Below are 25,543 nucleotides of genomic sequence, written 5' to 3'. Positions count from 1 at the left end.
CCAAACGTAAATTGTAAATTAGGGGCCTTCTTGATGCATGTTCTACATCTGTTTGTAATTTATGTCGCACTAGCCAGGTGCCATTATGTTGTCATTATTGCAATGTATTGACTGTACAACACAACACGTAACCATGTCAATAAAAACCTGAAATCATGTTATTTATGCAACAAGAGGTGACATGTCAGCGTTTCAGTCTGTATATTTACAAACAGTATAAGCTGTATTTAATCACAGTCAGTGTACGAAACAGAGTCTTCAAGTCCAGTGTCACATATCTCCTGTAAATGAATCAGTCGCCCACAGTTAGATGGATGTTGGCTAATTGATAAATTATTATTACATTCAATTTGCAATATAAGCCACCTCATAATTACCAATTATGTGTTATAATAACCAAGAATGGGGAGACTGAGCAAATGAGAGCAGGGCAGATAATGTAATTACAGCACTGACATTGAAGAAATGTAGCTTCACAGCCACTTCAATACACATTCTATATACACATACAGCCAGTGCAGACACATGACTGATCTGTATGAAGTAATGGGTAGATGTCAGTGCTAAAAAGAAGAGAGATCTTCCATGGTCTAGAATATAAGTCTAGAGATCATCAGTGATTTAGTATGAGTTTATAGGACAAGTTAACATTAGCACTCTTATGTTTCAGGGTTTAAATGCTAAAAAAGGTACAAAAGGAGGAATATTCAGTAAGCAAGAACAAATGTCTGGTTGCAATTTGTACTAATGATGTACGTTTGTCAATGCAGCATGGGTCTGCAACTTACCACCAACCAATGAAACTGTTTTTGACCTCTCTTGAATAAGCCATCATTACACAAGCTCTATACTAAAATAATTTGAGAGCAGATATTAGTCACAGTTATTGATATTTCTCCAAGAGATGTAGGAGCACAGAGCCAAAAAAAGAAAAACTGCCCACCTAAATGCCATAGAAAGGGAGCACTCCTCTTAAAATATCACACTGTCTCACAGGGGCTGCCTGCTGCGTATTTGGTTTATTACAACAAAGAGTGTGTAGCTCATGTTATAGCCAAAACCAGCCAACCATTGGATTGTACTGTAGCCTGCTTCTATAAACTCTGTCAAGAATGTGACAACATACTGTAAAACATGGCGACAAAAAGGTCACAGGCTAGTATGTACTGCAGAATATGTGTTTGATGGAAAAATAAATCTGGAAATCAAACTGGGGATATTTCAAACTTACTTACTAACCTTAACATATCTCACAGCTTGCACTTAATTCTCCTGCTTGAAATGAAGGCCATTCTCTTTACATTGCTTTTACATCTGCTTATGTAAATACAATATAATGTACTGTATAGTATGGACACAGTGATTTTACTGCATATTGCGTTCCAACTTATCTGGTCAACCGCGCTCATCAGCGCTTTAATACACAGAAAATATAGTTTAATCCGGTTCCATTTTCTCAAATAAAGGGACTATACACCATCTTTGAGGCTTTACAAATAGTATTACATTTTATTAATATATTTTCATAAAACAAGTTTAAGACTGTATCAAAAACTCAGTAAAAACATTAGATTTTTAACCATTTTTTCTTATGGTGATATCAGATATGAAATGTACATAATTCACATGTTGTAGTTTCTTTGTTCCCCATCATATTGAGATAATGCATTACTTTTTGTGATGGGCAGGTAAACGTTCTTTTGTACCCTCACAAACTATAAAGTCATTTTTTTTTTTCATGATTGTGATCATAAATCTAGACATACAATTAAAAAATAAAATTATTTCCCACTCTGGCCCTCCCTTTCCCAACTAGGTTTACTGATAAAACACTAACATTATGGAGTTGTTTAATTTCACAGGCACACAATTATGTACATCCCCTTGTCCCCATGCCTCATCTGAACTGACACCAGGCAGCGCACTAAACACAATAGTGCAACACCTTGAGGCAGAGCAGTGATAATACATTACTCTAAGCCCACCCACCCCTCATACCAACAAAACCAACTGAATATAAGACAGTGGATCCACCTCATTGACTATGTCACCAAGTCTCAGCCTGCTGTGAACCACAGCATTCCATTGGCCCCTTCATTATTGTTGTAGCAACCCCACAAGGTTTGCCTTGTGACCACAGACATCACCTTGGCAACAGCAAAACCAGTCATCTCACAGGCAGGTTCAGTGGCACACACACATTACAAAAAAAAAAAAAAAGTCATTTGTTTTGTAACTTAATGAGGCTACATCTACAACAGGCGTGATCATTGTAATGTCCTTTGTGATCAAATACCAGAGGAATCTCAGTCATGTGGTGAGTTCAAGGATACCAAAAGAAATTGTTTCTCCTTATTGGACTACCACTTACTGCATTCAATTCTGCGCAAGACACATAGTGCAAGGTTTAACAAGAATTTGCATAAGTGCAAGGTTCGCATGTTATTGTCAAGAGGGAGCAAAGCATAGGAGAGAACAGGGAAAGATCAAAGTCTAAGAAACAAACTGATTTTTGTGTAAATAAAGTATTTCATGCTTTCAGTTTGGCTTTTTGTATTTCATTCCCCTCTAGAAATAACAGGTGCAAAATCTTAGTAAACCTAGCTGAAGGACAGATAAGTGATATAGAACTCATAAAGATTAACATTGTGAGGGAGAGCCTCAAGTCTGTTGTCATGGTGACATCTGCTCAAAAGGCCCTGTGGGCTTCAGTCTTTCCTGCTTCTTTATTATTTTCTATACAATAGAAATAGAACATCGTTGAAGATAAAATTGACTCTTCTTGGCAAAAACAGACAAAAGAGAATATGCAAGAAGTCAAAAGCAGATCTGAAGAACAAAACAAAACAAAACAAAAATAAAAAAAAAAAAAAGTGCTGGAATTACAAACTGTTCCCCATCCATTTGCCCTGTGCCAGAAGTAGAATTGTACGATAGTGTCTTATCCATGATGGTCAAATATATGGGTATGGTTGCCTGCTCCTCTACAAAGTCAAAGCCATTTCATTGAACACATGTAAAATTACTCCTGTAGCAGTTTTCAACAAGCATCCCTACATTGCACCTGCTTTCCAAACTGAAAGCTCTAGTGTGCGTTAGGGAGGCACATAGGGAGGTGGTGACCTGTATGAGGTCATGTTCTTGGGACGAGAGCCTTTGCCCTCTATGGGGACAGTAAATGGTGGTGGGGGCTGGTAAGGAGGGGCATTCGGATCATCATCTTGATAAACAGAATACTCTTCCAGCAGATCCTGGTTAAGCAGGGTACTGTGGGGGCCAGCCATGTTGGGGTACTCTGGAGGGGGGAGTGGGGGCTTTTCCTCCTGAAGGATAAGAGGAATGCTGGAGGACGGGGGCGATTTGGAATCATCTAACTCATCTGCAAATATTATAGGGACTCCTTTCTTGATGAAAGTGGCCTGCTCCTCTATGGTCATCTTCCCCTTGCGCTTCTTGCGGTAGCAGACCATAGCAATGATACCGGCTATAAGCAACAGGGCTGCTACCACCACAGCGGGAATGACAGTGTGTAGGTAAACATCATCGCTGCTCCTACGACCTGTCCCTGGTGAAGGTGTGGCTGTGGGTAGAACAGGCATCGGCACCTCTCCTGGTGGGATGAACGTGTAGCTCTGACATTTATTGGTGCCACGAATGGAGATGTTAATGGGTTTGAATTCAGGCTCCATGGCTTTAATGAAGGCCAGTTTAGGTGTCCCTTGGGGATCAGAGATCCTGTTGCTGAGAACTGTTATCTGGTCCTTTGGACAAGAACTCTGCTGGAGACTGTTGTTGGTCCATTCCACCACGATGGAGCCACTAGTGATGTTTCTCAGGGTTACTGTGCTGCTGTTGCGATCCCCGAGGGCATAAGCCAACTTTTTGGTCAAAAGAATCTTTTTATGGACATCATTGCTTAAAGTTTTGGGGTCACCATGGAAACGAGCAGCAAAGACAACTGATGGTTTGTCATTATTAGACCAACGGTTTACTCTAACCTCAAACGCATCCATGATGCTTTTCCCACCTTTATCAGTAGCCAACATGAAGTACTCGTGTTTTCCCTCATGCTGCTCCTCTGGAAGACCATACAAAAGCTGGATAGTGCTGTTGAATTGGATCCAGGATGTTTCAGTCACTGCTTCTTTTGGGGTCTTCTTCAAAGTCAAACGCAGCTTATCGGTAGTACCATCCTCCCTGTCAAAGAATGTATCAGGAGGAATCTTTACCTCAAAGTATGTCCCAACCCATGCATTCACCTGATCAATGGCATTGCGGATCTGTGGGTTTTGATTCAAGTCTGGAGCCAAAGAGAGAGTAGTGGTGCGTCTGGGCGGTTTAGCTGTGGTAGACTTGGGTTCCCGGGGAGCTGGGGTGGAGGTTTTGGGTTTCTTGGGTTTCCTTGTGGCAGAGGGTTTGGGTCTTTTGGTAGTGCTTGGCGGTGTTGGCAAAGCAGTGGCCTCCACAAACGTGGGCCGGGTCATGGTAGGCTGAATAGGGATGGTGCTTGTAGTTCCTAGTACTCTGGTGGGTTGGGGAGGTCCAAAGACAGGTGTGTGGGCTATCTGATCTCGGACCCTCATAGTGGGCTTCACCGGAAGAGGCAAAGGGCCTCGGACAGGGGGAGCAGAGTTGTCTGTTGCTGGGGCAATAGAGGGCGAAGTTGGGGTGGGAATAACACGTACAGGGGGCTCTGGGTGAGTAGTTGGAGGAAGCAGGGAGGGTACTGGAGTAGGAGTATTGTACAACTGCCGTCTGACCCGTTTCACTCCATGGGGCTTTTTGTTGACAATGTGCCAGCCAACCACTGGATATCCCAGCCTGGCTGACATGGTCCCATCCTTTGCTGAGGACTGGACACTGCTAATGTCAGGTATACTGCCTTGGTCAAGGGCGCATCCAAGTTTCCATGACAGTAGGGCCCCATTCTCCACCACCTTCTTGGCATTCCCTGGTCCAGCCATGAAAGCAGACATGTCAAATAAGCGGTTGTTGACAACAGGGACCACCCTCATGTGCTCCATGGGCACATGTGAGAATTTTCTCATAATGGCCAGTAAGTTGACCCTCTGTTCAGCGACCATCTTTGTCAAGTCAGCATCCAAGATGACAGTGAGGACAGTGACAGGCTCCTCAGAGCCACAGGTGAAAGGCTGGATGCCACTGATATCAGACTGTAGAGTGAGCAGGGCTGGCTCAGTGTCTGCCCGTTCTTCTGGGTATACTTCAATAGAGAAGACGGTACTTGGGAACGCTTGGTTGCCTGTCTTCTCAATTATCTCCTCTCCAGACACCAAGATATGATACACACCTTTGTCCTGCTCCAGGGCCAAGCCTTTCAGAATACAACTTTCTTTGTCCCAATATAGCCAGGAGGGTAAAGTCTCCTTTCCCATCTCAGTGAGCTACAGGTGAAAAAAGAGAGAAATAGGTAAGTTTTTTTTTTTTTTTTTTACTATAGGGATACTTCTAAGATGTTAAGTTAACTCTGGAATGGAAAAACTATTTATTTCATTAAGTGATAATTCACCATAACAAATGACCATTAAAAATTTTTTTTAAAAAAGGGTACCAGGACCAAAGAGATTTCCTAACATGACTTACTTAGTTTGGCTTGGGTTTAAATTTTATAATAACACGAAACACAGAAAAGCATGTTAGATTGGCAATTGTGAAGTTCTAAGTAGGAAATGTTGGGTAATGATGGTGAATTATGTAATTATATGTTTGATATTGACCAAGTTGCCAGTGAAACAGGAACTAGGAAAAAACACAAAATAAAGATGAATGCAAATCTTTCAAATATCTGGAGTGAAAGCAGAAAAAAAAGCATTCACCATCTCCCTGAGACCCGCCCCATCCGTGTTCTATTCAGTCTATCAAATCTCGCCAAATATGAACAGGAAGCAGAGTGAGCTTCTATTCATAATAACTATGCGAGTCATCACTATTCATTTTGAGTTATTACTGTGACAGACATCATTTTGCATCACCACTTGGGCCAATAATAATCTAATTTCATTCATAAGTCAGACTGGAGCAAATTGCACCACAGTCGACTTCAATCAGCAGTAATACAGTGATCAAAAATGAAGAGATATTATATATAATGCGTTTCTACAGTGCCAGAAAAAGAAAAAAAAACGTTGGCCTACGTGGCCATTGTTCCATAAGGACAATGGAACAATAAAAACAAGGTAGTAAATGCTCTTAGTTTAGACGACTGCACATATCTTTTATTTTTTGTTTTTCTGAATCTCCCACCACCCCGCCAACACAAATACTGTTCTCACTGATTCCTAATACCAATCTCAGTATATTAATGTTAAATCATTCACATGCAGTTATTTGTAAATACCAACACAGTGACGTTTGTGTTGATTCAATATTACATGCCAAATATTTCCCACATCAAATCAACACTATTTATCTCAATATATAATTTTTTCTGATACGTCTGATCTTCAGTGCACTTACATGGACATTACAGGTTGCATTGGCAGGTCCTGGTGGAACCTTCAACTGGAACGCCTGGCCCACGATTGCAGAGGAGTCAGGGATACCAGTGTGCACTCCCCCGTTCTTTGCAGAGGAATCTTGGATAGCTGTAGGCGGCCCCTCACCAACCGAAGATGCTGCAGCCTGGAGCTCAGAGAGCACAGAGGACTGCATAGAAGCCTCTAGTTCCACAGATATCATCTCCACCAGTGTCTCTTGCTGTTCTGGCACAGCGCCCTGGGCCATGGCCACTAGAAGCCCTATTACCAGAGGGATAGTCCTGCACGAAAGAAGCCTGCTCCTCCCAGCATCCCCACAGCTCATGTCTCTCCGTTTATAGTGCATAGCAATAGGCCTTTGGGCTGCCCAACAGATGTCTGTGAACAACTTGAGAGGCCACATGCACTGAAGTCAGTCTGATGATATGCTTGTGGGTCAGATTCCCTAATTATTGGCTATGCTCACAGATGCAGTGATTTCTCTTTGTTGTCCTCTGTGATCCATGAAGATATCTTTGGCAGCCTGCTAGACAGCCATGTCAGCCAGCTGCATGAGAAAACAAAAAAAACAAACATGAGTGTGACAAAGTGACAAAACTGACAACTGAAAAGAAAACACCAGTGAAAACATACATTGCAATCGAGCAACACTATACCTGCCAGTAATGACACAAAATAACTGTCTCTGAAATCTCTACGTACTGCTCACTATAGAATTAAGCGGCAACACTTCATATGAAAAGGTACACATTCACTATTAACTAGTTGCTTATTAGCATGCATATCAATAGCATATTGGCTCTTTATTGGTCCCCATAAACATGTTTGTATTAATGCCTTATTTTGCATGACAATACTCTTCAACTATTATCTAAGTTTTCTCACTTACTCACTGCTTATTGGGAGTAAGTAAGGAAGCAATCTATTATGCTTTACTGAGTTTGAGCCTCATATGGTGGTAGTATCACAAGAATTCTCAGTCTCCCTTAATAACACTTAATAATTATGGTCAAATCTTGTAACAAAAAATGTCAATAATGTCTATGTATAATAGTGACTATGATTATAACAACATAATTGGGGCAGAAAGATCTTCAACATAATTATCTAAATCTACTGAAATCAAACTTAACCAAAGAGTACAGTTTGTGCAAATAGCATTAAATATATTTATATTAATTTCCTATTTAGACAATACACTTGTAGTTTCAAGGTCATAAACATTATTATAAAAAGGACATGTTGATCTCCTACTGATCTTCACTTCTCTGTTATGGCATTTTCAGGAATAGTGATTCTCACGAGATGCATGAGTGTCGAAGGTTGTTTGTCTTGGTTGTAAGTTTTAATTAGGTGCCCTGGGGGTTGGAATAAGAGTCTCCATTGTGCTGACCCAGCCAACCCCAATCCTGTAGCACTCAGGAACGGACAGAGGAGGGTCATCAAGTTGCCTGGAATCCTAATGCCTGACTGGCACAAGGCTGTGACGTCAACTTGTACACTTCAAAATACTGGCTGTTCCAAATTGTTCCAAAACAGAGGCTCTTAGTAAATACTGGCTAATAAACATTTTGGTCCACATCATGAGATCAGTGTGGTCAATTTGTACAGAAGCCATCCCTCCAAGAATGTTTTATACTTTTAGAACTGACCCCCGCAATCACGAAATATACATGTATTTACCCTAATATAGACCAGAAGCTAAGCCTCATTGGTTTGGGATAAGCTATAAAATTTAATGAACATAATGAGAGGTAGTCATTATTGAAATCAACCGTGCATGCAAATGCATGGTAAACTGTATACCACCAAATGCAGCAGCAATTAAAGACAAGCTCGCTCGCTCACTCACTCTGTCTCTCTCTCATATCAGACAATCGATCATATACATTTTTAAAACCTGAACATTAAAATACCCTCTCCAACAACATTATCCCTGCTGCTCTGTCGACTGATATGCAAACATCTGGTTTGTATCGGTTCCTGTGGGAAATGACATCAACTTTCTAAAAAACTAGGGCAAAATGACATTTTATTCAGCTTTACTTCCCTAGCAGCTGTTTTTTTTTTTTTTTACCTTTACAACCCATTTAATAAGGCTTGTTTGCAATTCATGTATTCTAAAAGGGCGCTTATTAAACAGTTGAGTGACTATTTTCCCTGCCGAATGGGGCAGAAAGATTTTCAATAGAATACATTGTTGCAGGTGGGAGTGATCAGAATTTCTGTGGGAATTGGCAGTAATGGTCGGAAATCCTGCAGATTATGTACAGACCTCAATCTAGTAGCTGAGATTTGTCACAAATTAAACAAAAAAATAGATCAGAACATCCCTTTTAGGGTTTTCAGAGCCTTTAACTATAATACCAAAGCCTCAGTGCAAAGGACAAGACTGAAAGGAAAGGATAACGTTTTGAAAGACTTAATGAGTAGCAAGGAGTTTTTCTTAACATAGCCTTCTGTAAGCATGTGTTGACTGTATAATTTAAGTTATGCCAAAACAAATTGAATGTTTGGTCACTTATTTCTATTTTAACCAAAGATAACCTAGCACTGCCACTATTAAAATATAGACTACGTTATACGTGACAAATCAATATTCACCTGTTAACCTGCCAAATTCGTACCACTAACAGCTACTCTTTCAACTCTGATTTCTGTGGATGTATAGTATAGCACCACTCCTTCACTCCCTTTTACAATGACTGCCCACATTGTTCTGATCTGGTCAGATCTGTAAGGAGCCAGCATCTCTATGGTGGTGTACAGCAAGACAAAACAAATTATATTGTGTAATCTATGTATTCTACCTCCAGTGTAAATGATTAATGTCTACTGCAAGTATATAGTGTGGTGTTTCTGGCACAGAATTGGGCTGTTATTACTAGACTACCAGGTGGGAAAACTATAACATACAATCAGTTCACATCCACAGGGCTCCTATACCCTCCACCATGCTGCAGTTTGAAAAGCTGGATGGACATATCAAAGAAATAACATTTCAAATATGACCCAAGATATATATGCAGAAAGAAAAAATGAAAAAATTCTGAAAAAGTTGCGACACACCAGTAATCTGTTTTGCTAATTTCACATTTTGCCACCTACTTACAAATACAGGGAGAGTACCGAGTCACCAAACCCATTAACCAGGTCCTGACATGCACCTTATCTGGCATCTTAATCTACTGAGTTAGTTCAGTGGGATTTATATCACATGCCCTTCTCCCCATGTGCAATCCTCTTGTGGAGATCCTAGAAAGACGAAAAACAAAAAAACACTAAGCAGTCTCTTTAAGACACAAGGTCCTGCAAGAGTAATTAAGGGCTGAATCTTAAATGGCTTACAATGTGCCAGCTGTGTAAAAACAAAACATATTGCTTGATTCATCTATCCATATACATAAAACACAAACATTAACATGAAAATAGGTTTACCCATAAGCTTATTTTAATTCAGAATGAGCCACTACACCTTACCTCAGGCTGTTGCCACACACGTTGGAAAAAAGCAAAATCTGAGCATCAAAGTAAGCTCTCCACAATGTGGCCTAGATTGAATCACGTTCTCATTTCACAGTGTGTGAGTAATTCAGAATCCAATTAAAACAACATCCCATTAAGAAATATGAAACTTTAAATGTGTCGATTTGCAGTGTTTCAACATGCAGTTTAAATGAACAATATTATTATACAAATAACAGAATGTTACGAGATGAGTAAACCTCAAAAGTAATTAGGATATGTCATTTGAGGATAAGGCTGACAGCTAAAACAAGGCTTCACAAAAGAGTAAACATGAAGCCATAGTGCCTATAGAGTGGTATACAAATAGAGCACATGTTCAAGGTCTAATTCTTGAAAAACAAAACAAAATGCAATCCACATTGCCAACAGTGGAGACAACTGTGCCCTTTTTTTATCATTTCATTATTATTATCATGATCATTTCTCTACGATGGCACCGGGGCTGAGCTATATGGCACTCTTGCTAAAATATTTAAGAAATGTAGTTTCAAAAAACCCAAGTGCTAAGACAAAGGCTAACATAAAAGTGTAATTTTACATATTTATTTGGGAGTTGAGTATAATACAACTTCTATCATTTTCAACTGAGCAGTTATTAAAACCCCTCTATTTCTTTACTCTTTTTTTTAATGTATGGTAAATAGTACAACGATACAGGCTTTAGTGAGGGTGATTTCTGCCCAATTCACACTGAGGCCTGCACTGCTGCAGGGACGAAACCGTTTACAACCATGGTATCCATGCCGTCTGCAGTTCAACAGTAGTTAAAACTTGAAAAACATCAAAAATAATTAGGGCTCCGATGCACAGTGGCACTCAGGGCCAATTGAATTGACGTACCACATCCAGCAGCCTCTAGATAGTGCATGAGCTGAATAACAAACATATCCACAAGACAAGCTTGCTTTGCAATTGGATGTTTCCCTTGTGTTGCCCTCTACACTCTTCGACAAAGTAATGAAATATGTGGGGAGAAAACACAAAATCGGCCTTGGCTGAGTCAAAGTCTAACCCGGCATGTCGACCTGAGAGCAAGTCGTTTAACGCTACTGGAGAACTACTGTATGCTGTCAAAACCCAGTGTTACAAGTCAACCATTCAACTACTGTGTATTTTGATAAATTCGTGGAGGTATCCAAAGCATGAAGCAAGAGTAAAGTTTCGAGTGTAAAACAAAAGCAACGCTAAACCACTGCTCTGTAAAGCTCACCAACAAGTGACATTTTCTGAACTCGTGTAATCTTCATTTAGTTACAGGTTCAACTGCTAATGATTGTGAGGTTACTAATTTAGCTACAAATATTCGTTATATTATACAGACAACACAACATTAAAGCAAAGCTAACGTTAGTGGATCTGCTGTAACGTTGAACACGTTGAAGGGGGAAGAAAAAGAAAAAAAAAAAAAAAACCGCTAACACAATAGTAAGTTAAAGCTAAAACCAGCCCTTCCCAAATGTAACATCATCCACGACAATAGACCCTGTGGTTCCTGACAACAGATGTATAGTTTATAATGTGCGGTTAAACAAAACACTGCTATCATAAGTCAAATGTTTTTAGGATTTGCCGGCAGTTAGTGTCTCAGTAGTCAGTTGGTAGTCAGTTGCTGTCACACAGCTAACGGTAGCTAACGGTAGCTAACTAACTAAAACGTTAGCTACCGGGCCCGTTTCAACTGCCCCCGTTTCTACTGGAGTCGGCAGACGAGGCCTTTGTAAATGATAACGCCACCTTCGCCGTTCAACCTTGATAAATCATTTAAGAACCCACACTGAGTAAACTGTGTCTTTATGAAAATATGAATCCCTAAAAATGCTACCCCCCCCAAAACAATGACAAACTGTTAATCCAGAACCAGCGTTAACTATAAGTGCTATCCTACATCTGGCCATCGCTAGCGCAGGGATGCACCTGTTTTATTCTAGGCGGACACAAGCGGCGAGCTGCTGCTGCTGGGTACATCCACCACACTAATGCATTAGCCCTCTTTTAATAAAACATCCAGCTAACATTTGCTCTGTCAAGGCTGCACTGTCGATGCAGTTCCTAACAAAACGCTCGCTCCTTGACAATAACCTCCATTAGGCGATGTTAACGTGAGCCATCACTTTCAAAAACGTCGAGCACCAAAGTCGAATGAGAGCGAACGGACTGAGGCGATGATAGCCACCGAGTGAGGCTAACCAACAAGCTAACCGACAAGAGTGTATGACAAAAAAAAATAAATAGCCGGTTATACCTGCACTGACAGCCGACAGGAGTCCCAGCTAATTATGTACATGAGCCGAGTTAGCGTGGATGACGACGGTGGCATTTTAAACGATGCCAGTGCTGAAAAAGAGACACAACCCAAAATTCAAACTGACCTTGTTGGCGAGCTAACGTTAGCTAACTCGCGCCGTAATGTCTCCTCTTCTACCCGGAGAGCGCCGCGGAGACTTCCAAAATGCCATTAAACATGCGCTTTCCCCTCAACGCCGCAGACAGATATCTAGCATCTGGTAAGTAAGGGTTTCAGAGCACAGTCGAGGGAAGATATATCTCTCTGTTTTTTTTTTTTTTGGTGGTTTGTCTACAGATAGTTCACTGCTCTATATTGTAATTATGTCGGCAGCAACCCCTCCCTTGCTGCCTCTGTCCTCTTCGCAGACAGGTCTACAGGTTGAGGCCAATCGAGTGTACCAGCATGACTCCGCCTCCCTTTTATTTGGAGACATGCAGGTGAAAAGAGATCAACGAGGGGATAGGTGGTATGGTTGTGGTGAATGGTTTGAGTGTGCCTCTCTTTGTCTTTACTCTGGAGTTAACCACGGACTGAATAAAACTTTTTGATGTTGGGGAGAAGAAGTGGGGGGTAGGGCAAGAAGGAAGATAATGGCGGATCAGAGAGTGTTGGATCTGAAGAGGGGTGGGGGGTTGTGTCATTGAATGAAGTTGTGAGGCTTGAAGGAGGAGGAGGAGTTTGAAAAAGTTGACAAAAATGACCATTAGCCAGGTGGGGGAAGTATGCTTTAGCAGGGTGCAAACATGCTAATAGGGTGTAAGAGTGAGGCTGAGGTTGAAAAAGCATTGAAGATGAACAAGGTTGACAAAATCAAAGTAACTAAAGTAGTGAAAGTTGGGGGGGAGGGAGGACAACAGGGTGTAAGAAGGTGATCTGTGGAAATCCTCTCAAAGTAAAGTATGAAGGAGCTAAGTGAAAACCTAAGGATCTGTTGTGACTTAAGTTAAGATGAGCACAGGGGTATAACAGGCTGTAGTTTAATATGTACCAAAGGCAGTGAGGTGTTTCAAATGTCAAATTTGCGCATGTGATGTCTAAGACCAGAGGGAAAGGAAGCATGCAAGGTGCATTGGGGGAGTCACGAGTATGGTAATTGTGCAGAGGGGGTGAAACCAAAGTGCTGTAGTTGAAGTGAAGTAATGAAACATGAGGTTAAACTCCAACACGTGATAATAGTGAAAGAGAAGGTCTCGTATGGAGAGGCAGTAAAGAGGGCTTGTCCAAGCGAGCAGGTGAGTGAAGGGAGAGTCAGGAGGGAGCAAGATGCAATGGAGATAACAAAGGAAAAGTATATACGGAAAGAAGATAAACCAGGTTACTTTTATAATAGAGAATGCAAGAGCTGAAGTGAAATCCAAAACAGAAAAGAATCAAATCATTGTAAAAGAAGCAGTGCACTACTTAGACATGATGTGTCTGAAAGTGGAAGAAATATAAGATTGTTTCAGTAGCCAAAAGTTGTCAGGTGTGGGATAATACTACTGATAATGCTAATCCTTTAAAGAAGTTTGCGATGGGCACCACTTCATAGACAGTATCCAGGAAAATTGGTTTGCGCCACTTAGGAACACTATTATTGTAGAGGTGTGGTTTGTGATTAAGGTGCTAGTGGTGATAAACTATTACAATCAATGGGAACAATTAGAGTTAAGTATACTAGAGAAATCAGATGGCCAGAACAGAACTAATGTTATTTGGTGTGGAGACTTTAATGTACACAACACACATAATGGGGCAGTGGAAAGTCAGACAACAATGGGCAAGTAGTGGAGGAGGTATTAAATGGAGGTAATCAGGTGTGTTTGAGTGGGAAGATTTTAGAGCAAGAAATTAGTCTGTGTTGGACCTTACACTTTATATAAATTCTTGGGCTTTTTATGCTTTCATTTGATGGAACAGGTGAAGATTTACAAGAAAGGGGGCAGAGAGAGAGGGGACAACCTGCAGCAATGCGCCACAGGCTGTAATTGAACCAGGACCACTGTGATAGAGACCCAAACTACATGGGGTATGCGTTCTACCAGGTCAGCTACTGTGTGTCCCCTTGTTTCTAATAGCATTGTCCCAAAGTGCAGAGGTATATGAAGGGGTTCCCATAACATGTGACCATCAACCTGATATGCAAAATAATGTTAATACAATTCTGGTCAACGACAACAGAAGTTTACATTGGGTTTTTAAAAAGGAAATTTAATGAAGAAAATGAGAGCCATGTAGGACACATTTAGGAGGAGACAAACTTGAAAATGAAATGACAGAAGGTATTAGAAGAGCAGTGTTAATTGCCATAACAAAAACTAAAGGTAGATCTGTGCAAAGAGGTGGTGAAGAATAGGAAACAGAGCATTCAGAATGATAAAGATAACTCATACAAGCACATTAATAAGCTCACAAGCAAGCTCAGATCAAACGGCATTCTTGGATGAAAAGGTTGAGAACAAGAGTGGAGAATGCTGAGGCCTTACAGAGGAAAGATAACACAAAGGATGAGTATTATGTCCCATTTACCCTGGAGCTCTGACAGAATGAAAGAACTCAGCCCCAAGTAAGGATAAAATATATGTTGTATATATGTGTGTGTATGTGTATATATATATATATATATATATATGTGTGTGTGTGTGTGTGTGTGTGTATAGATTTAGCCTTGCAGTACGTATTTGTAAGTTATTGGAAACCCTAGTAGATTAAAAACTGATGCACCATTTGAAGAAAAAAGTTTAGTTATTTACCAAAGTGGCTTTAGAAAAGGAAAATGTACTAATGATCCAGTACTATGTGTGAAGGGTGAAATAAAGAACGTTAAAAAAGATTCTGTGGTTGCCATATTCTTTGATGTAGGGAAGGCACACAAAATGTTGTGGAGAGTTGTCTTCTAATTAAGTCCTATTTAATGGAAGTCGGAGGAAATATATTTAACTGGGTAATGGATTTTCTGAATGGTAGAAGTATCCAGATTAAAAGAGGATCAGAAATTTCCAGTAAAAGCAAAGTGATGGAGAATGGAACTCCCCAGGGGAGGCAATAAGCCCTATTTTATTCTCAGTCATGATCAATGGTATATTTGTAATCATTCAGCCAGCAATTGGACAGTTGCTCTTTGCGGATGATGGCAGTCTATAGAAAAGAGGGAGAAGTATATTTTATTGTTAAGAAAGTATAACAAGGGTGTGGAGGTAAATGTGACTTTAAATTTTCAATGGAGAAGACAAAGACTATTTTACTCTTTTACTCGAAAGTTGGGGCAGACGTCCAGTTTAAACGATTATGGCAATAATTTGGAGTTAAAGATTTTTGGTTCCTGGGGTTCAATTTGATTCCAGAAGATGGAGGGTGCACATTAAAAAAAGTCAAATGGATGGAGGATTAGAGTGGGGAGCAGACACAACATCACTGAAACATATTTATTTATTTTTCTCTGATCAGAGAAATCAGAATCCAAATCAATGCTGTCTGAGTTGCACAAAGTTCAAGCTGAAGCGCCAGTACTATGGCTGCTAGGGACCCCAAAAGTTAATCTTAAGCTACTCAAAGCCAGAGTGAGGAATAAAAAGGTAAAGTTATATGAATGAATACTATTGCCAAACAAAAAATGGATACAAGGATCATATTCTAATCTACATAGACGGGTTGAAGGATCCAGTAGCAGATGGAACAGGAGCTGCTTTGGTAGTCCTGGGGTTGAATGATGACTGTAGCTGTATGCTATTTTGGTGGCAGTCCAGGATTGAACAGCTTCAAATAAAATACTGGTATGTAGTGACTCATTGTTGGCAATTTACCGTACTGGGTCTGGCTCATCACTGAGTCGGCCTGACCTCGTCCATGAAACCCTGTTAGCACTCAATAGAGTAACACGGAAGGACAGTGAGGTTACTTTCTCATGGGTCCCAGCACATATTGGCTTTCCGAGCAACTAAAAGGTGAACAAATTGCCGAAGGAAGCTGTTAAAAAGAGAGACATAGAGGTAAAGATAAAACTGTGGCAACAGTACTGGGAGCAGGAGACAGCCTTTATTACAGAGAGTACTGCATGTACTTGTATCATGTAAGAGGTATGGGGAAGAAAGAGAAGTGATGTTAACTGAATTGAGAAAAATGGTATTAACAGAAATATCACTCAGAAGTATTCTAGAGTATGCTGGTAAGGGGAGATGAGTAAGATGGCTGACTTCTTGAGAGATAAAAAGATGGTACAGTAAGAGAGTAGTTCCTGGAGTTGAATCACTTTACAGTTATATAGCACCATACTTGATGACGATGATGATCATGCATCAATACACATTTAATATTTTAACCTTAGAGTAAGGAAAGGTAACGGCTGGATAACCATTTGTCTGCACAGCTACTCACTGGTAAACAGTGCATTTGTCTTTGGTGGAAATTCCAGCTTCCTGACTATCTCCCTCCTCTTTAACAGCTTCATGATATTTCTCTGAATTTTAGTATGGGCCCTGTGTAAGTTTAAACTTTCAGGGCCTTGGAGTAATTGGTATAACTCATTCATTCATTTTATGGTTGTAAAAATGTAATATAAAACTCCAGACCGTGAGAAAGATTTATTTTGTTTCATGTAGGGCACAGTGTTCATTCATTCATTTTAAAAGGACAAGACAAGCTGTATGATTCTGAAACACAGCAAGATGAGCAAATATAGAAATCAGCAAATGGAATGGCTACAGGATGACCCCAATGAAGAGCAGAATTCAAAACAAAACTACCTCAATAGAAGGCAATACAATACACAGATAAAATCATCGCTTGTCACATTTGACAACTTAAAGCCATTAGATGTTTCTTAAGCACCTGTTTTTCTCAAAGGACGTTTTAATAAAATCCATTGTATCTGATTTAAAAGTCACTCTTTTTATTGAGCCCTTCACAAGTATATCTGAAAAAGCCTTTACAGAGAATGAGCCTACTTTGATCTAAGAAAAAAACCAGCACAGGATAAAATGACGCAGGATAGTATCCAACAAAGGGAATTAAACAAAGCACAAGATACACAATAGCAAGTTTGAAAGACGTAAATTGCCTGTAGATATTCTGTAACCTAACCTCATAGCCGTCCTTGCGATGCAAACGTACAAACTTAGAAAATCACTGAAGACAAGTGTCTGCAGAGCTTGTTCTGTTCGTAGAAAAGTGTGACTCTATAATTATGATTTAAAAACAAGTGGCTGTGGCCCCTGAAGAGATCCCTCTGATGCTGTATCTGTGCTTTATAGTGTCTTCCGTTTTGTTTATTGTAACATACTTAGATTGGCAAAATGTACAAGTTGTGATTGAACAGGTTTCCTAAAGTCAAAAACTAAAATTACACCGTTGAGCTGAGGAGGGCTCATGTTCCAAAGGTTATATTTGTTCAAAGAACTGTGAAAGGATTAACAACAGTGACTCATTTTCTGTTTGTGCAGGTGTAAAATTAGGTCAGTATTATATCTTATCTTCAAATAATTTCTACATCACCCCAAAAAAACTTATTTCTAAATTGTCTTTGTCAATACAAATATTGGTTTATTGATAATGTCAAGGGTGAAAATCCAACTTCAGGAAGGAAACAAGCATCAGCTGGATGAGGGATATTGTAGGACTTTATTGACGAGGTGTAAGGTGTCTTAGCACAGAAGGCTTATCATACAACCATGTTGCACACAGTTTGCAATAATGTGCATTTGCATCAGTGCACATACACTAGACTGCTGAGTGAAGGCAACTGTGATATTAGTCACAAGGTTCAAGCATGTGATTGTTTAAGAGTTCAAACAGTCAAGGATGCAGTGTTGTCCGGTGAAATTATTACAGTTAAACTATACCTACTCTATGTCCAGTCAGTGCTTTAATACCTTTTGTGTCTGTTACCTCAATTAATGTTATAGCAATCCTGAAAATGATAAGATATGAATTATGAAACTTTTAGTTTATTATATGACGTGTGCTACAGATAGTATTGGTTTGTGGATTTGTGTAGCAGACATTAGATCCACTTCCTGCTCTCAGGCAACACTGCAAAAGATTCCTTAAGGTTACTTTTCTTCACCTTGACGACTTCCTACCTTCCCCTTCTAAGGTGGAACAGATACACACAAAGAAGGTGACACTTCTTTGTTGCCATCTCTTTGAGCTTATATGAATGACTGGTTATATTAGCCTGCATTATTATGGTTTTAAATAGGGCATGAGCTCTATTGGGAACAATACTTGAAAGAGGAAGGAAAAGTTTAAAGAAGGGAAAACATCTCGCAGCTTGACAGCCAGCGTTGAAGCAGCACGGAAAAAAATGAAAAAAAATGAAACAGCAATCACAAATGTCATTAAACTGCCAAATAAAACAGTGGAAATGGGCATTCTCATAATTCGCTTTGCCAACGAATGATTAGATGTCTTTCACTCCACAGAAAGTATTTGCGTGAAATATGTGTTGTCATTTATGTGATGGCATCATCATACATTATCATAACCTATAAACTGTGAATATTGTGGGGCACAAATTGACTCAATGTTCATGGCAACAAAAAAGGGCCATCATATTCTAATAAAACCCTTGGCAAGCATGATTAGGATTTTAAGATAGAGAAACAGAGCCTGTCTGTAATAGTTCACAGACCTGTCAATCATCTGAATCCCACTGACTCCTGGTTCACCCCTGTAAGGCAACAGTATGAAAAAAGAGCTTGCATTTGGACTTGAGAGAATAGATTGGAAACCAAGTTTCTAAATTAATGTGAACATGCACAGGTGAAGAAATCCCATTTAAAATGCGTTTCCAAATACATGTAAAGAATTTATTATCTCATAGATTGGATGGATTCTATTATAATCCCAGATTGCATTCTCACATTACGTAACACATTATGTGCAATGATAATCTTTTCTGTAATTGTGTTATGCCTCTCAATTGTCTCCAAATCTAATGAATGCACCATCAGCACAGGCCTAATATGTAAATTTTGTCAATGTCAGCTGGGCAGGATACATGCATTTCCTAGCACTTGCTGTTCTCTCATGCTGTTGTTTACACTTGAGACATATTATGGATGAGGGATTTCCATTGCAAATGCATCACCCAGCTCTCATTTTGCCAAAACACACATACACAAAAACACCTGCAGGTCTACTAGACCATGATCGCCCCACCGCAGAGGGGCTTTCATGTGATTGCACATATCAATCTGATTCTTGATGTGTGAGCATAGACCGAGAAAGAGAGCGGATTACGAATCAGCTGACTCCCCACATTTTCTTCCAAGTGACTTATTAGAAGGGTTATTCTGAGAGGACTGTTGGACTGCTGAGGGGGGTTGGCTGAGTAGTGAGACCCTCAATGGAGCCAATCTCCCCTCTCTCACAATGGTAGATTACTTTAGACAGCCCTTCTCGGCTTCACTCAATAACAAACGGAAAGACCCTTTTTTTTATATGTTGTGCTCACACACTCAATTCTTCTGCCCTACACTATTTTTCTGGTTCTCACATGAAAAGGCACAGGGCTACAGTCATTTGAAACACTTTAAAGAATGTTTCAGGAACACATAATTTACCTGTTAGAAGTTTTGTTTTTCGCCTGCAGTGGGTGTCTGATTACTCCATCACTTGTTATGTTGAGCTGATAATAGAACAAGAACAAGGAGGATTTCCTTTCAGCACAGCGCCTAGACCAGAGTACTATTCCTGTTTATGCCTGCCCCCTGTTATCTGTTCTCGCTGCTCCGCACAAATACAGTTTTCCATGAGGTACCATCATCACTTGTGCATGTTTACACCTAAACTGATTATTAGCGAGCTACTGCTCTGTGAAAACGTCCTCTTTGTGTAAAAAAAATATATATATAATTATTTACCAAATACTTAAGCAAATTGGGCCTTGTAGTTTCATCTTGTCATATTTACATGTGTCTCAGTTTTGCTGAGGCAAGTTAACTGATAATTTGCAAATTACACTGCATAATTAATCCGCCATCAGAGACCCCAAAGGCAATTACAGGGGATTGGTCATTAGCAGTTCTGTACGTTCGACCAGTGGCAGATCAGGCCACTCTATTACAGGGTAAACACACTGCTCTTCAGAAGACCTCATGCTAAATGGAAGTCTGCGGAAAGGCCCTTAATGGCCTCTGTGACTTGGGTAATAGTTATCAGAGACAAACAGGCGTAATGATTCTGAAACACATCAAGACGACATCAGCAAATATAGAAATCAGCAAATGGAGTGGCCACAGGATGACCCCAATGAAGAGCAGGAATCAAATCAAAACTCCCTCAATATCACCTAAATGTGTACTGCAGCTCTTTAGCAGTTGCTCGAAATACCCTAAACCCAATCCATCAGTGCAGTAATGTGATTACACAGCAGTAAGTTTTACTCCCTTTAAACCCTTTGCAAATTTTGGCAATGACACCATATTTGCCTGGCACATTAATTCAGCTTGTACAATTATTGGATTGATTGTCATAAAACCTTTGGATGAACTGTAATGATTTTGATGATCCATTAACATTAAAAATGTAACCTTATCTAATATGTTGGTTTAGGATTAAGCACTTGCCAAACTAATGTAATTCCCATTAGCTAATGTTAGTATGCTAATATGCAATAATAAGACAGTGGACATGGTAAACATTATACTGAACTTGTAAAGTTAGTATTGTCATTATGGGCATGTTAGCATTTAGCTCTAAGCACTACTGTGCAGAACAAACTCACATAGACAGAGCTGCAAGCATGGCTGTAGTCTTCCAGGTAACCTTATGACGAACTTACCCTCAGTATGTGGCCTACATATCAGGGAAAGTCAAGTCCCTGCGCAGAGTGACAAGCCTCTTCAGTGTAACCTGACTCTGTGTCCTCTCCTGTTACCTCTCTGGTCGAGATAATCATCACCTTCCTGTGTTTTTTTTGTCCTCGGTGGGCTAAGAGATTTATTAACTAGCAAGCAACATGTAAGGTCTCAGGAATGCGCTCCAGTTTTGTCCATTGGACCTGACGGTGACTGGCACCCACGCCTAACGTGGCAGGCAGCTCTGTCTCAGTAAGTCTGCATGGGCTGCCACAGAGTAGCGCTCCTGCTTAATGTCTGGCTGACGCTCTGGGCTTAGGGACGATGGAAATGGGGAGAAAGCTCAGAGGCCCAGTTTTGGGTCCCAGGTGTACACTTAACGCTACCTATCAATTCTGGCCCAGGGTGAGGGAGACTACAAGCCATATCAAATCATGAGTCAGAGCTACAGGATGCATTTCAGCCTGCCTTATTGCCTGGATAGTCACATGGCAACAGCACAGACTGAGATGGAATGAGTCAACGACTACGGGAATCACAACCACACATCCATCCAGGTGATGTGTGGGAGAGTGTGAATTGAATCTAGATTCTCGGGTGTGTCACTCACAATCCCATGTTACCGTCATATCTATGATAAGAGACGACTAGGACCAAAAAAAATCATCAGCTGCATTCAAGGAGATGGAATGGCAGCATCTGAAGCTGCCTATTATGTGGCTCTCTATATCCACCTACTGCTTGGTCCAAGGCTGTCTGTGCTGCTTAGCTCTGGCACAGGGACTCTCTGTGATACAGCAGAGCTTTCAGTGCAGGGAGCCTGGTGCTGATGCCAAAGTCCTGTTATCCAAATCCGTCGGCACTGTCTCATTTAACAGATAAGAGGCTAATCTACAGGGTGGGCAGGAGATAGACCTACAAACACAAGGCCTCTCTTGTCGCTCGCTCGCCATTCTCCACATTCCTGGAATGTGTATAGGCATGTGCAGACAAACAAAACCTTGAGGCTCTTTTTTCTTTTGTCCCTTCAGGCTCAGATGTGTGTTATAGAATATGAATCACAATGTATTTGTTCTATTTATCTGCCTGAATTGTTTTTATTCTTACGGATGTAAATTACAGTTGTTGCTTGCTTTTTTAAAGTCTGAAATATAATACTATGAAAAGAATGATAGTTCCAAGCAGTGCGGCAATGCTGTTGCAAAGGCTTTTGTGTTTGTATAGATAATCAGCATCCAACACAAAAATATTTGTCTTTACAATATGGGTGGATGAATACTGCAAGGACTTCTGATGGAAAATGGAAAATAATCTATGCATCTCGGCTGGTGTCCTAAACATCAGCTCAGTGGGGCTTGTGAGAAGGGGGTCATCAATCAATCTTTCCTCCATTATCAACACAGTCAATTGATAAATGGGTATGGATATTGTTTGAAAAGTTTTGATACTTGTGCCAGTGCAATACCAGAGTTTCAGTGCCAATGCCAAACAATAACAAAAAGAAATAATAACTAACCCTTTTTTTGAAGCCCCAAAGAAGTTAAAAAATGTTAAACGCTGGCAGACAAACAAGAATGTTAGATAAAATTGTCTAAAAATTCAGATTTATATCATGGACTATCTGATCAAAGAACAACAACCACCTGACTGTACTTGTAAATTTTCTATACTCACTGCTACTGAGACATTTCAGTTGTTACCAAAAAGAATGTTGAGGTTTATACCAAACCATAATCTGCAGTTCAGCTGTTCAGTAGAATATTGTTATCTTCTACTTGAATGCATGTAAGTGAATGTGTGCTCAGCAAACTATTTCCTGGTTCAAGAAAGGGTTAAAAACCGATGAATAAACAATGGTTTCAATAATTAAAGCCTAGGGCACAGAAACAGTCTACCAGAAACAAACTGGCACGCTAACCAGCTCTCTAACGGAGTGTTTCTTGGTAATTATTTTTGTCCTTTTGTTGGCTGCATAGTTACAAACATTCAGCCTTTATCCTTTATGTCAGACCTTTTTTCACTGCAAATCATCTGCACTGATGAAGGCCTGACATGGGACAAAATGTTTGTCCTTTGCTCTCAATAAATATGACACAAACATGTCCTTTCAAATATTTCCTTTCAATGTTCTTTTCAATGCCAATGTCAGCAAATACAGGCTCTCCGTTGGTTCAGCTGCTAACTTTCAGGACTTGCCAAAGATGGTGTTGCCACACTATTGCGGTATTGTGTAAAAGTAGAATATTGTGCTCCAGCACAGATCTCATTACCTGTTTCCCCACCTCAGTGCACTTTCAAGATCAAATGCTGTTTGAAGGTACTCATCATACCTGATACATGAGACTCAACAGATAGCCCTGTCTCTGAAGTTCCAGTCAAGAGCTTTGATGGGTTCCTGGGATAGGAAGTTATTAGTATGTGAAAAAAAGAAAAAAAAAAATCACACTTTTCTTGATGCAAATGCAAAGTGAATATTTAAGAGTTACAATATTAAATCTGCTCCATATTTTGCGATATTTAGCGATCAAACAAAGAGGGACTTTAATAATGCCTCATGTTCTGTTTCCATTTCTATTTATGTAGTTTTAATTTCTTGTTCCTTCTTTTGTACATCTTTGCAATGAATGCCAGAACTTCCCACACTTTACACCATGCTTATCAGATCAAGTTCCTGCCCACAGGCTGTTTCCAACCACAACACTAGAAACCATACCGTCATAATGTTGCCTGTATTGCATATTTGTGCACCTGCGGATGACACAGTATCCTTTGGCCTGTTCGAGACATAGCCTGGAGGAGCACTTTACTCTCACATCTGCCATGATCTCATTCTTAGCTTTTTTTCTTCTTTTTTTTTTACAGACACTAAATTAAGTCATCTACGACCCAGGGCCATGGCTGTGGCCTTGTTATTGAGACATTAAACAGTTACACGTTCGTTTTTGCTGCATGATCATAAAAATGGAGGAGTGGACCTGCATGAAATCTCATTTTTTAAGTGGTTCAATTAAATCTGGAACACGGTTTTGAACAAAGCTTCATTTATCTGAGTGCAGGAGGAGACTTTTTATTATTAAACGAAAGAGAAATGCAGAAATGATCTGTCTCTTCTATAAAACTATATGGAGGAGCCTTACAGGAAGTCTTGCATCCACAAGGCTCTAAAACAGTGCTTTTAAATCCCTCTCTTTAGGTTTAAATAAAGGATTTTTTATTTTTTTTGGAACAGAGTGGGGTCAGAGTGAGAGGTTCAGTTCAGATTCCTGTTTTAAATCTGAGGGTAAGGATGTCTTCGTGGGTGCATAAAACAATGTCATCTAGATCTGGAGACACAGTTTTTAATTAATTAAGATATAATTGTATGGCGCTGTGACATATCACACTAAAAACGTCACATTTACCATAGTAAAGGTGTACTGGTATGTAACTTTCTGCACGTTTACCATGGTAAATGTGGCGTATGAAATTTTTATTTGTCAGGTCACACCTCTTTTGTTGCAGGCGCCATCTAGCTTTGTAATTTTAGTAAATAATATGTTTACTGTGCACACAGTTATAGATACACCATTAAGCTGTGTTCATGCAATGTTGAGCAAGCAAGCTTTGTTCAAGGACACATCGATGACAGCTGAGAGGAGAGAACATTCATAATTCACTTTCTTACACACATTTTACTGGCAATTGCAAAAATTTGACCTTTGCATCTGTAACTAGCAGGCCATCACTGCTCCATAATATAAGGACTTAAGTAGAGCACAGTGACTTATTGATATATTCAATCTTCTGATATTTTTTATCATGTCAGATACCATTAAATTACTTGTTTTTGGCCACCAATTTTGGACATGGAGATATTTAGTAAGGAAGTGAATATATTTTTGGCAAATAGTTGTCACTTCTGTCAAATTCCTTAGGAATACAACATTAGTGTTTTTTTGCCACTTGAGGACAGAAGAAACAAGTTGTGTCAGCAAACAGTTGCCAGTTTAGCCCACACACACAGCATTTACCCAGCAACATTATCATTCACTCTCTTTTAGCTCTGTTTTTGTTCTCTACCAACTCCTGAGGGAAATATCTGGCTCTTTAGCTGCTAGATGCTCCACTATCTTCACCAGCCAGTTGCTAATTGTGTCTGTCTGCTGGTTGTTTCTGAGCAGTGGATTTCTTTTTAGAGAGCTTCTCTCTCTAAAAACAGCTATGGGAGCGATGAGAGTGAACCAAAGCAGTAAAGTTGCAGCCAGACAGCTAAACAATGAGCTGAAACTCACTATACAAAGCCCTGTAAAGCTGAAAGGAGATATAGGTTTGGGTGATTATTCTTTCGAGGCTTATTACTACCAGTGACCCCTTTCACATTGTCGATAGTGATCTTAGCTTTGATACAAATATCAAATATACTACTAAAAGTGCCTTTAATCGCCTGGAATAGCCCCCCCACTGTGGATCTAAGG

General features: G+C 40.0%; 1 protein-coding gene across 2 annotated transcripts; it reads right to left on the bottom strand.

Annotated features, from left to right (window-relative positions):
- Positions 1–1,481: 1,481 nt before the first annotated feature.
- LOC127377500 (dystroglycan 1) lies at positions 1,482–12,702 on the bottom strand. 2 transcript variants are annotated; one of them, XM_051425417.1, is made up of 3 exons: positions 12,395–12,702; positions 6,478–7,044; positions 1,482–5,405 (listed from the first exon to the last, which is right to left on the bottom strand). In XM_051425417.1, exons 2-3 carry the CDS (start codon positions 6,898–6,900, stop codon positions 3,096–3,098), a joined length of 2,733 nt encoding a protein of 910 aa, XP_051281377.1. In that variant the 5' UTR covers positions 6,901–7,044; positions 12,395–12,702; the 3' UTR covers positions 1,482–3,095. The 2 variants fall into 2 exon arrangements, with proteins under 2 accessions (XP_051281377.1, XP_051281378.1); XM_051425418.1 differs by lacking the exon at positions 12,395–12,702 and adding an exon at positions 12,268–12,368.
- Between the last annotated feature and the right edge of the window lie 12,841 nt (positions 12,703–25,543).

The sequence above is a fragment of the Dicentrarchus labrax genome, unplaced genomic scaffold, assembly GCF_905237075.1.
Source record: "Dicentrarchus labrax unplaced genomic scaffold, dlabrax2021, whole genome shotgun sequence".
Taxonomy (NCBI): Eukaryota; Metazoa; Chordata; class Actinopteri; family Moronidae; genus Dicentrarchus; species Dicentrarchus labrax.
The sequence above is the reverse complement of the archived record's forward strand: the minus strand, read 5'-3'. Positions and strand labels throughout refer to the sequence as shown.